The sequence below is a fragment of the Bactrocera latifrons genome, unplaced genomic scaffold (assembly GCF_001853355.1).
Source record: "Bactrocera latifrons isolate USDA-ARS-PBARC rearing strain unplaced genomic scaffold, ASM185335v1 scaffold_199, whole genome shotgun sequence".
NCBI lineage: Eukaryota > Metazoa > Arthropoda > Insecta > Diptera > Tephritidae > Bactrocera > Bactrocera latifrons.
Window position 1 is genome coordinate 270,162 of NW_017535507.1, and position 12,687 is coordinate 282,848.

Below are 12,687 nucleotides of genomic sequence, written 5' to 3' on the forward strand. Positions count from 1 at the left end.
GCATATCTCCCGGGCAGGTAAGTGATGTAAATTATGAATATTATATTAAAAAGATATCGCGACAGTCTGTCTAAAGCATGTGTTTTTTCGTTCATACATACATACGCCTTTATTTTCATTTCGCATTGGCGACAAATCATCACTGATTTATATTGTAACTCCTCGCCWAAGCGACCTGCTTAACTGCCATTTTACTTACGTTTTTCATTACTTCCCCCTTCAGCTAACAACCTTAAGTGCCTGCGTCAAGTAATTTCGCACTTCAATTAAATTGGCGCATGTGTGTAAGTGGCGCGCCTYCAGYACTTTCGCACCGCCACGGTGTGCTAAGTGCCGCATTGCGCTATTAACGCATGGCAAATAAAAATAAAATTAAATTAAATTAAAATCACATCGCACATTGTAAAGTGGCCAATTAAATTGTTATTACGCGGCGCCCGAAATGCGSTTAATGCGCAGCGCCAAGCTCCGCGCCACCGTGATATTTAGTAGCGCTATATTTAGCGCCGCATAGAGGTGGCGGTGGCGCGGCAAAAGCTCAGCTGGCGGTGCACGTCATTTTAGCGTCGATAAAAAATGCGCTCAAACCAACACAGGCAGTCAGCGCTGCGCAGCGCTGTATGATTAACGCTGCTGATGAGCATTGGTGGGGAGCGGTGCCTGTGTCTCGGTAATCATTTAACGAATTTGTAACGTGCGTAAATTTTCGCAATTCCCATTGCAACTGTCGCCGCTCATTCCAACACATCATTACTTTCATGCGACACGACAACGTATGGCTTATGAGGCCCTTGGCGCACAGCTACGCGTGAAGACGCATTCAAGCGCGCACATGCACGCAGTCATCAGCAGTGCGTACACCTGTCTGACAAGCATATTTTTAGGCGCACGGCCGTGGCAGCTGTCTGCAGTAGCAGAGTCATTGTCGCCGTTAGCGCGCACACACACACACGTCATCATCAACGTTAGCAGCGCGCTACTTTGCCGCCTTTGTTCCCTTTACTGAGGTAATGTCGAAAGGCGCTTGTTAGAGGAAAGCGCTTGTTGGCGGAATKTGCGTTTGGCAACCTGATGCGTAATTGAATCATTTAAGCGCAATTTGTTTGCCACTTCTCTCACCGCGCGCACGCAGCACTCACAGTTGTTGCCGCTCGTTGTGTCTCYTGCCATATTGTTCGCTTCACATTGGCGCTATTGTTTGCAAGCTTTCGATTTGCAAATATTCTTGGCGCTTTTGTGTGTTGTTTTTGTTGCGTTTGGCGTCGCTCGATCMTGCCTCCATTCCAGCCTGGCGCAGTGTCGCACTGACATTTGTAATTCAATTACTTTTTTGCGTGTTACCGCTCCTGCTAAACTCATACCCAGAAAGTGAGGAGGAGAAGCGATGAGCGCGTTATAAGAGGTAGTGTGTAAGCTCGGCGGTCGTTTAGTTAAAATTCTGCGAATTTATGCAATGACAAATTGATGCAGTCAATCTTGGTACATGACGCACGTGAAATCGCTTTTAGAGCTTGTTTATAGCTTGAAGTTATCGTCCAATTGATGTGTGCGAAAACTTTATTGAAGAAATGTTTTGGAAATACATATGTAATAGGTATATGAAAGACATTTGTATATAATATGAGAGATAGATATGTATGTAGTTTTTAAATATTAAGAACTCTTAACYACCGCTTGCTACTTCGTCCATGCGAGAGGTGTTTGCTTTTTGACTGCTAAGGCCATCTTGCACTATTCCAGCCGTACTGGTATGAAATGAAATTTTGTGAAAATGAAATACTAATTTTGAATAGGAAAGTAAAAAACATATATTCAAGKTATTGTCCATTGCTTTTTACACATTTTGACCGCTTTTCTGGCATTTTTTGGATACCATGTCAATAGCAATATTCGTCGCTTCAAGCAAACCAATCAGACACCCAATTTTCTTCTTYTGCGTAGAAATCGAAGTGCTGCTCAGCCAATGCTTCTCCCATCGATGAACACAAAATGGTAAACGGAAGAGAACAAATCTGCTTGATACGGCGGTTGGAGTAGCAGCTTCTAGCCAATTGTTTTGCTTGTATTCTGAACCAGTMTTTTGCTTTGTGTGCAGTTGCATTGTTGTGTAACAAAATTACAGTGCCGTGAACGTTACATGCGATGTTGAAGACGAATATCGCACTATGGATCGCTCGCTCTATCTTCATTGATTTTAGAATCGGATTCACCATCTCCAAGTGTTATGTTTTCACTGCCATTCAGCAGGCTGGAGAAGTGCTCCCTCCATATTTTTAGTATGCTCTGGGCAACAGTCACTAGATCACCTCTGGTGGTTTCTGAGTGTACGCTCCAGTCTTGAAATCTTCTGTTAGTCGCCGCATCTTTTCGTAGAAATTTCTAGCATTACCCCTGTCGGCCAGCTCTTCGTACTCATGTTTGTCTAGTTCTCCCTTTTTTTGTCTGCAAATGCGTCTCGCATCCCTCTTAAATTATCCTTAAATCTATCTATTCCATCCCGCACGTGTTGTTGTTGATTGCAACGTTGCCAGGTAGACAGTCTGTTTTCTATCCAATCCGACATGGCACTCCTCATCGTAACAACTGTTCTTTTGCTTTTCCGAAAACCAATGGTTTTATTTGTAGCTATACGTAAGGAGTTTGAAATTCATCCCACAGTTTCCTTATAACGAGTTGCTGATGAGTGCTATCAGAGAGTAGGAGCGCAAGTCGAGGAGAAAATCGTTGGATTGCCTGTTGTGAATGCAGCTTCTCGACGTTGAACCTTCCTTGTATTTTTTGACGYGGGTTTTTTGCTGCACAGATGCGGGTGCGTATCTTGGCTGCAACAAGATAATGGTCCGAGTCAATGCCAGAACCTCGAAGTGTACGTCTATCACAACTTGATCAATCTGGTTAGTGATTTTCCGATCTGTAGACAGCCAGTTAACTTGATGAACTGAATTCACCGATCATTGTACCAAAGATAACTTATTTGCTCACCTTGCTGTTAAAGGCGCTAAGCACGATTTTCCAAGCGCTCATATAAGACATCTTTGATCATGTCGTTCTTCTCTTTCGTCAGGGAGTGGGCGCAAATCAGTGACGTTCATCCACCGTGTTTTCCACACCAAAATTGCGCTCCTTTATGTTTCCATTGTGGTCTTTTATCCGAGGAGGTTTACTTCTTTTTATTTTCATTGAGCGTAGGCGAGCCCCAAACCTGTCGCATAACCCTGGGGAGGGATGATTCGCCTTCTCACTTTAGTTCGCCTCCACATTGATGTTTTTTGGGTACTCAGAAAATATTTGGTCCAAGAGCGAAAGTCGTGAGCTACTTGAGCCATATGTAGAATCGTTTCTGACCACTTTCAAGTGAATGGCGCTTAGAGAAATTTCCTCACTTGCGTGAACTTCTACACATAACTTCATCCTCCAAAGGATAATATCACCTTGCATATAATCACAGTATTACACGTATGGAATATGGAATTTCAAAATATCTGAAATTGAAAATTCAAATCAGCATCTTTACCAACTTCTTGTTGTGTTTATTTATTTATTTTATTAAATCTCATATGCACTAATGACATAATCTCGGCTTGCTGTCGGAAATAAATTTAAATAGCTCGTAAAAGTAAAGCAATAAAAATGTTTTACAATAACAAACGGTTACTTATATTTTAAAATTTATGTACACATGTGTATTTGTGTATATATGTGTGTATACATCACTTATGCTGATATGTGTACTTCTGCTGTGGCATTCAACACATGTAAGAATTGTAAAAATAAATTTTTATGTCCGAATTGCAACAAAATAAGATTTTAAAATATATACGAAAAAAAAAACAAAAACATATTGTTGATTACGCAAAAACACCTTTACGAGAGCGCAGCAGTGTGCCAAGCCTACACACACACGAACAAGCGTAAAAGCAGCACTAAAAAGTACTAAAGGGTCGGTTGCTTAGGTCGATTTTATAGGCCAAACAACTGGTTCAATGCACAGCAATCGACACACATACAGCAACACACTACTGCATGTGTGTGCGTGTGCGACTTGTGGTCGCAGGCTTCTTCACCTACGGTCATTACCATGGCGAAATGTCCTTGTAACGTGTTGTTTTGTTGCTATTTTTTGGCGCGCACACAACGCCAACATCAACAACAGGCACAGCGTGCATAGCAGCGTTGTTGCCAATAATGTCAATAATATTGACGCAACATTTAGAATTGATTTTTATGCCTAATATGACTTTTCGTGTCCTTTATGCGATTTTATATGTGGCAAACAGGTTGTGCCGCTCACTGTTGACTGCGGCAACGTTTTGCTTTGAATGTGTGTGTTTGTGTGTCGGGTTCTATATGCCATTAGCTAGCCAACCGCAAGCATATTAAACACACTTCATGGCGGATATCAATAAACTTAAATATTCAAAGATTTCCATTCGATTTTGTGTGTGCGCTTGCGATTTTATTTTACGATCGCGCGGTCGCTTTACGGCTTGTTAGGTGCGTTTGTTGCGTGTGCATTGGTATTGGTGCTACATTGCATGCGTGTTAGGTATTTACGTTGCCTGCAGCGGCTTGGCGCGTCTTATGAGCTCTAAATACACACATTTAGTGGCAATTTGACGAGCGCTTACCGAGCACTACATACACAAGCATCGGGACACACCGATCTCCACCTACATACGATATAACGCACAAGCAGCCGCCGCCTCTGCCTGCTTTCGGAAGAACTCAATTTGCTTGTGTTGGATTTTATGAGTCCGCATACATAAATGATGATTACGTATGCCAAAGCTTTTATAGTTTTACAATATGTTGGCCTGTTTTGGGTTTTAGCCTATTAAACTTTGATTTGGAATTGAGTTATTTACACACATGCAGGGGGAGAGATAGTATATTCATAAAAGAACTTCGAAACAATATTGTTTTGGTATCGAGTAGCAACGGTAGTGGGTGCTTATATTTATTATATTTCGAGGTTCCCTACTTTTCTTAAGAAAATACCTATAAATATCAAGTTCAAGGAAGAATGTTTACCATCATTCGAAAGAATATTGTTTGGCATTTAATTTGTGAAGATTATCTCTGTCAGATATAAGCCGCGGTCACGTCTCAGTTGGTCCATCCTTTGAGTTCAATTTTTGATGACTCGTTCGAGCATTTCGACTGGTAACTAGCGAATGACACACACACACACATGACGTTTTGCTCCAAGGGCTGAAGCAGGATTGTCTTTGATAGACATATCCTCACAGGAAAAAGTCTTACGGTGTGATATCACACRATCTTGGTAGCCAATCGACCGGCCAAGAATGTGAAACTATTTGCTTACCACAGTCTTCCCTCAATAAATCGTTTGATTGTTGCGATGTGTGGGAAACGGCGTGGTCTTGTTGAAACCAAATATCGCCGAGACCTCGAGCTTCAATTTCAGCCATCAAATTGAAGAATCGAACTCCTCCATGCAACTTTGACAACTTGCGTCCGACTCTGTCAAAACTCTTCTGTTATCATTTGAAACATGACTTCTAAAGCTGCCGGCGCATACCCAGTGCATCCGATTCGCAAACGTAGACAAGTCTTTTTAGTTTTAGGATAGTTGAAGTCCTACCGTAGTCTGAGATACTTTCGAAGTCAACGCTTCATACGGAATAATCGATCTTACTATCATGATGTACACCGTCCTTATGATTTTTGGCTTGCAGCCGCAGGATATCCCAGCCAGTCGATTGAATACCATGAGTGCTTTTGTGGCATATACACATGCCGCTTCCACCGAGAGATTGTGTCACAAATATTGGACATCATGAGTCATCTCTAACCTTCTATCTACTAGGGATAAGCTTTTACAGCCCGCGACAGACTTGTATGACATGTAACGCCGTCCTGTCAGAACCAATTGACGTCCATATCAACATTATCCATTTCAGTCACGAAAAAGTCATTCATCGTGGCTCCATAGCGTTCTCCATTGGTAGTAGCACTATCATCGGCTTAATTTTTGAAAGAAAATAGAACAATGATTGTTGAGAATGTAACTCTGATTCAACAATTGGCTTGTGAAAATCGTGATCGGTAGCTATCTCTTTTCGGGTCCAGTCACTCAAAGTGCGATGCGTTTAATGTTCATTCGGCTTCAACTCTTGCACGAATGGGATTTTATAAGTTCGCAAACCAAGATCCTTCTGCAATATATCGCAAAATCTACTCCATAAAGTGAATTGCACGCGGAGGCGTAAGGACTCATCTGGTTCTTCTTGGGTATTCTGCTCCACAGCGTGCTATAAGACGAGTAGAATATGATTTTTGAACGAGTTGGATTTTATAAGTTCGCAAACTAAGATCCTTCTGCAATATATCTCAAAATCTACTCCATAAAGTGACTTGTACGCGATGGCGTATGGACTCATCCTGTTTTTCTTGCTCCACAGCCTTCTATAAAACGAGTAGAATATGTTTAGATAAGTGTAGAGGTTGTAGTAATCCAATGCTCTGTCTTGTTCTGACTGTATTCCATTCTCTACACATCATTGTCCTAGAAAGTTGACATGGCACGTCTAGTTAAATAGAAAAATTGATTTGTTCTATAAATATGTGAATGAAGTTTCTAAAATAAAAACAATAACCGTGTTTATTCCCCTTCCGTCGAATATTACCACACATACCCAAGGGAAAACCTGCGCACAAGAGGAATTTAAAACTCATTTTTTCGCATTTTATATATTCACACAACGCACTGACGGCGATCTACGTAATCCGTAAATTATCATAAACAAATTAAATAAGTTCGTGATGTGTCAGATTCAAAGCGAAAAATAAAAACAAATCCAAGGCTCGACCATTATACTCGCAATCGGAGGGTGAGCATACGGCGCGTATACTCGTATACTTACGCCAGACAGCCACAACGCCTTGTTATTAAGAAACGTTGGAACGAGCGGGCGGCTATACTAGTAGCAGAACCCTTTGTTGAAGCGAATCACCTTTTTATTTGCCGAGCAAAGTAAATATGGCAAAATTAAATGAATTGTTGCGACACTTCTGTATGGAAAGTTGGGATTGCGACAATAAACACACATACGCACACAAGACGAAGGAAAGCGGGACGGTTGTGTTGGTAGATTGGTTACTTGGTTCATCACATTTTGCGTGCCGCTGGGAGTCTGACAGCGGCCACCACAACAGTGTCAACGGCGGCTCAAGTGATGAAATTGTACGCAATGCCCGCTGGGACTGAGGCCTAACGAAACTTTCTGGCTGCGAAAAAAGCAACGCTGAGCGTAAACCTACGCAGGCAGGTTGACGGAGTGAGCGAACGGTAGTGAAGCCAGGGGAGCGCTTTGCGAAAAAGTCACTTGCGAGCTTAAAAGTAATTTGTTTGTGGCGCAACATGACAGCAGCWTTGCGGTRACGACACTGACAGCCAYCGAGGAATGCGGGTTGGTAGCCGCTAACAACTCATTGGCCTGAGTAAAGTGGAACTGGCCGGCCAAGAAGGGGTTGTTGCTAGTAAAACTGATATGATACTATGGTGCTGCGACCAATGACGTTTATTTAAATCACAGCAGCGGCCATGCAGATTACAAGCGACAMGCAATCTTCCGTTGCTGATTACACGTCTCAGTTCAGCCCACCTCACGAGCTTTCGTGGAGGACGAGGAGGCGCTGCGACAGTTATGGCCAGCTCAAATGATGAACGGTTATGCAAAGCGTGAAGTCAGAACGCACGAGACCCAACATTGAGACGCTGCCGTCAATTTGAAGGGTGAGTTGTGTGGCTTGCTTTACATCATAACCGTTGTAATCATATTTAATTACTATAAATAGACCTGCGTACATATAGTCTTCATATTTAAAGCGCATTGTTGTTATTGTTTTCAAATTTCGCTTCATTTCGACACTGACATAATGATTTGCTTTTAACTGCGCAAATTTGTTTCTCATCATTTGCCCGCAATTACACGAAATATGCTCGGCCCCTGTTGGGTTGAGCTGCGCGTAAGTGCGTTGTGGTGTTTGAGAAGCGTGTTGTAAATATTGTTTGTCATKTAAAAAACGCGTRAATCCATTGTCCTGCCACAAGTTGTTGTTGCTGTTGCTAAAACGTGTCGTCGCCGCTKATTTAATTTTGTTTTCGCCGTCATTGTGGGTTTGTTGTATTGCCGGCACGTGTCCGGMCGTCGTCCCACACACATCGTCGATTGCTGCCTTCCTGCCGGTGCTCATATCCCGTTATGTCGTTAGAGTGCCAATCTAATGCGCAGCATGTTATCCTATTGTGCAACACATCCTTTCGGAAAGCAAATGAACAAATTGACCGCAGCAAGTTGCTCACACATATCGCTGAGCGACGAAAGTCGATTGAAGCCTTGAAGGCACAGTGTTTTGCTATTGACTCTCTGACAATTSTTTGGTGGAGAACTACTTTATACATCATAGAAGCTATATGGCTAACGAAAAGCTCTTGTAAGTCACTGTTTATCTTTCGGCGTAGGCATACATATATAGATGGAATCACCGAAAGCACTGCTGCCTCGAATCCAGTTTGGAGAAAACTTCTCAGCTTCCTCAGAAGTTTCTCTGGGAGGTGCTTCAAGTACCGCTTAAGCTGAAACCACTCATTTCAAGTGCCACTGCTACCTCTAACCCTGTTTCGAGAGAAGTTCTCAGCTTCCTCAGAAGTTCTTCTTGAAGGTACCATAAGTACCACTTTAGGCTGGCACCACTCGTACCCAGACAAGGCCCGCTGGGACAACCATTGCTGATAGACGGGGCAATCTCTCTCCCTCCTCCTCCCGAATCCGAGAAGCTGTGTCCGCTGAGAAAAGCCTGTTAAGCGGCGCTGCATGAGGGAATGTCATTGTATGCTGCGATCTAAGGTCTAGTGTGCTCTATTGGGGAGAGCGTGGATAGAAAGCTACAATTTCGTTTAATTTCTGGATCATTATTATCTGCACCAGACTTGTCATGATCTTTCTTTATTTTTGTTGGTTTTTTTATTTCTGATATTTTTTTGATCTCTTGTTGTTGTAGCGTGGTTCATCTGCTTTGTACGACCTTTGGCTCATCACAATGGGCTGTGGTGACAATGATTATAGAGGGGAACGCAAAAGTGCGATACGCCCGAGTCTCCCATTGTGGTAAGGCCACCGTTACTTCCCAATGCGGACCAGTATTGGGAAGGCTCCGTTGGAATACAGCCGAATTACATTACGGGTGTCGCGTAAATCCTTGGATTATGAGGTGGTAGCTCTTGGTGGTCGCACATATCCTGCCTCACACTCACTTGTTAAGAGACGCTGCTCTCAACAGTTTGATTTATTCTCAGTTTCAAATCCTCTCACAAATTCTTTGAAAGTCTCATTTGTCTCGAAGTTTAATGAGATCACCTMGATTTATATCRAATTATTCAATATAAGCTATAGTTAGTCTCTTAATTTTACTTCCTTCGCCCATTGTATTTCCCATCCAATTGGTTTTGGTTGTGATTTGTGCGCGTGAGAGCGTGCAAAGTGCGTGTAATGATAGTCAAAAACAGCGTTGCAACAAAAAATTATAAAAGCTAACAGCATCAATAACAACAACACGTGCAATCGTAGTTATAAAATAGTCATTAAGCATTTAATAGTCGGCGTGTTGGCAAGTTCGACTTACAAGCGCTTGTACAAGCATCGCTGAGCGCCGGCAGCCGTCCAKCCACGCATTTAAACGCACTGGCTTTCGCCGCCGCGGTCGCACACKKTCTCTTTCATGGTTGTTGTCGCTACTCCTGCTGAGGTGGTGGTGGTGTTGTTGTCTTCGGTATTGCTGTTTATGTTTTGTGGTTTGGGTGACGCGTGTCACGCGGCTCATCACTCATCCAACCGCCGAGCRGCCTGCTTMAAATACCTCTYCTCARCGCCTTTATATAACTTTCCCATGTGTTGCTGACTTTTYCTTTTGAATCGCACTGTTGTAGTTTCGGATCGCCCTCACATTGTTTGTGTTATAAATTATGAGCAAATTTTAAAATGATTGCGCGATAAGAGTGTCTATCAGCCGCTATTTGGCACAGTACACGTTTGATTCGCGTAAACTACCCCACTTAATTGCGGTTGCATTGACTTTYACAGTTTTTACGATTATAAAACTTATCTCACACGAGTAAAAAACTTTGTATTTCAACTGGGTGGGATTAAAAAAGAAACTAAATTATAAAGTAAGCCATGTTTTGTGTGGGAAATTGATCAGACTGATAAGATTATATCTTGGTTTAGGTCTCTTATCTCTCAGATCTTTTGACGTCGGATTGTTCGACGAAAACCATAGTGTGTTAGAAATTTTGAGGGATACTCATAAACCCTGTTTTGTGTGGGAATTTATGAGTCTAAAAAGATTATATTTAGATCTATCCCAGTAACGGTTTCTTATGCTTTTGAGGCTAGATCGTTAGACGATTTGGAGGGAATACTCGTAAGCCCTGTTTTGTGTGCGAATTGCTGAGTCTAAATGGACTATATCTAGGTCTGGGTATCTGGTTTCACAGATATTTTAACGCCGGCTCATTAAACGATAACCATAGAGTGCGAGAAATTCGGATAGTTGACAACTATATTCCGTTCCCACCTTAGGCGGGTCAAAGAACTATCAACTCGGCAGCATTTTTAAATTTTTGTCAGAAACCATAGTCCGCTGCCAATGTAAACGAGAAATGCTAGAAATTTGTTGCGAATACTCAACAATCTCCGCGAAATCTCTGGTAAACCTCCAAACAGTCACTTATCATCTAATTTYAACACGATCGCTTGCTTGTGATACTATTATTATTATCAGCACTGTGTCAACGTGTTTGTTTACTYTACGACAGCTCCTAAAACTAGGGAAACGCGCCGCTTTAATCGCTCATATTGTTTTACACTTCGCTTAGCGAGCACCGCTGAGCATAAGTTTAGCATTTTACGGCCGTTCATTTATAACGTAAAATATCTCTCATTAATGTGTAGGCATTCAGTTGTTGCTCGTGCCGCTTAGAGGCTAGATCATGAAACAATTACTAGGCGTATTAGCTACGGTGGTCACACTCGTCATTGTGGTMGCACTGGTGACATCAAAGTCCATCACAGCCGATTCGCCGCCGCGCGTCACTATACCAGGTCAAGGTGCAGTGCTCGGCAGTGTCGCTGAAACATTATGGACGAAACAAAAGTTTTACTCATTCCGCGGCATTCCCTATGCGGAATCGCCAAGTGGTRAGCTGCGTTTCAAGGTTAGTGTTCGGCGTGCGAACTAATGGTGCTTAGTTCAGTGTTAGTTGTTACAGTATAGTAAAAAATTATAGTTTTTGCGATTATTCTTCGACGTGTGTCACTGGCATTTATTTGGAATAAATGCATAATATGAGATATGTGAAACCATTCTATAATTTGTGCTGATAATTTAAATTCTTGTTTCTATTTGCATTTATAAATAGCGATCTCTGTATTTAGTGCCTTTTTACGCAGTCTAATAATGAGATGGACTCTGTTTTGTTAAGCAAGATTTGATGAAGCAGACTTGGCATAACTAAGAATTTCTTTACACTTTTTGTAGCTTGTGAATGAAGTTTCGTTTTAAATATTTATAGTGGATCTCCAAAAGGAGATATCGGAGACCCTATGTACATATATATAATATAATACATATATATAATATGTTTAARAATATAAATGGTCAGCTTGACAAACTGTGTCGATTTAGTTTCTCTAGTGCTTGAGATATGGTTCTGAAATTTAGCAAAAGTTCTTTTTCTCCTCAAGAAGCTGCTCATTTGTTCTGACTGCCGATAATGGACCAGTATAACATATAGCTGCCATATAAAGTGAAAGATAGGAAACAAGTGCTTGTATGAAAAAGGTTTTTTATGAAGATATATTCTCACGAAATTTGGCACAGATTATTAGCTCAGGCAACGCTACAATCTCCGAAAGAGTTGTTTARATTCGATCGGATGTAAATTGATTTCAAAGTCTCAATGTGACATCATGAGAAGCTGGATGTCAGCGGACTCTATAAAAGAAAAGCAAACATCGTGCATGGCCAGTGCTAATTTGATCGTCATATCGAGATATAATGTGATTTAAAAGTCGAAAGGTAACTTCACGGGAAGCTGGCTGACAGCGATCTTTATAAAATAAAAGCTGGTACCGCATCTGTCCAGTGCTTCAGTGATTCTCATGTCGAGATGTGAAATGGCCTAAAAGTCGTGAAGTGACCTCAGGGGAGCTGACTGCCAGCGGGCTCTATAAAAGAAAAGCAAACATCGTGCTTGGTCAGTGCTTAAGTGATTCTAATGTCGAGATGTGATGCGATTAAAAACATAAGACGGCCTCACAGAAAACTTTCTGTTAGCGATCTCTTTATTATTGCCCACAGCAAGATGTTTATAAAATTGTCATAGACTTCTTAAAATATAAAGAAAGGGATCATTTACCCCATCAAATCCAAAAAAGTATGAGTGACGCTGAAGGTAAACAAAGGTTGTGGACTTGACTAAAAGTAAACAAAACTGTCATTGACCCTTAATTTAAACAAAAAAGAAATTGACCTCGGCAAAATGAAAACAAAMGGATCATTGACACCATAAAATGTAAACAAACGGGTCAGTGATCTCAAATGTAAACCAAGGTTTTTGACTTGACTAAATGTGAACAAAGGTAGTGAACTTCGCTTAATGTA

The 12,687-nt window shown here is 41.6% G+C and overlaps 1 protein-coding gene across 2 annotated transcripts in view; it reads left to right on the forward strand.

Annotated features, from left to right (window-relative positions):
• The first annotated feature begins 11,005 nt into the window (after positions 1–11,005).
• LOC108967773 (glutactin) overlaps positions 11,006–12,687 on the forward strand; it is an 8,544-nt gene continuing 6,862 nt past the window's right edge. For both annotated transcript variants that reach the window (XM_018931400.1, XM_018931399.1), the window contains exon 1: positions 11,006–11,239. In XM_018931400.1, the coding sequence (XP_018786945.1) occupies positions 11,015–11,239 (225 nt within the window). In that variant the 5' untranslated portion in view covers positions 11,006–11,014. The remainder of the gene's footprint in view (positions 11,240–12,687) is intronic.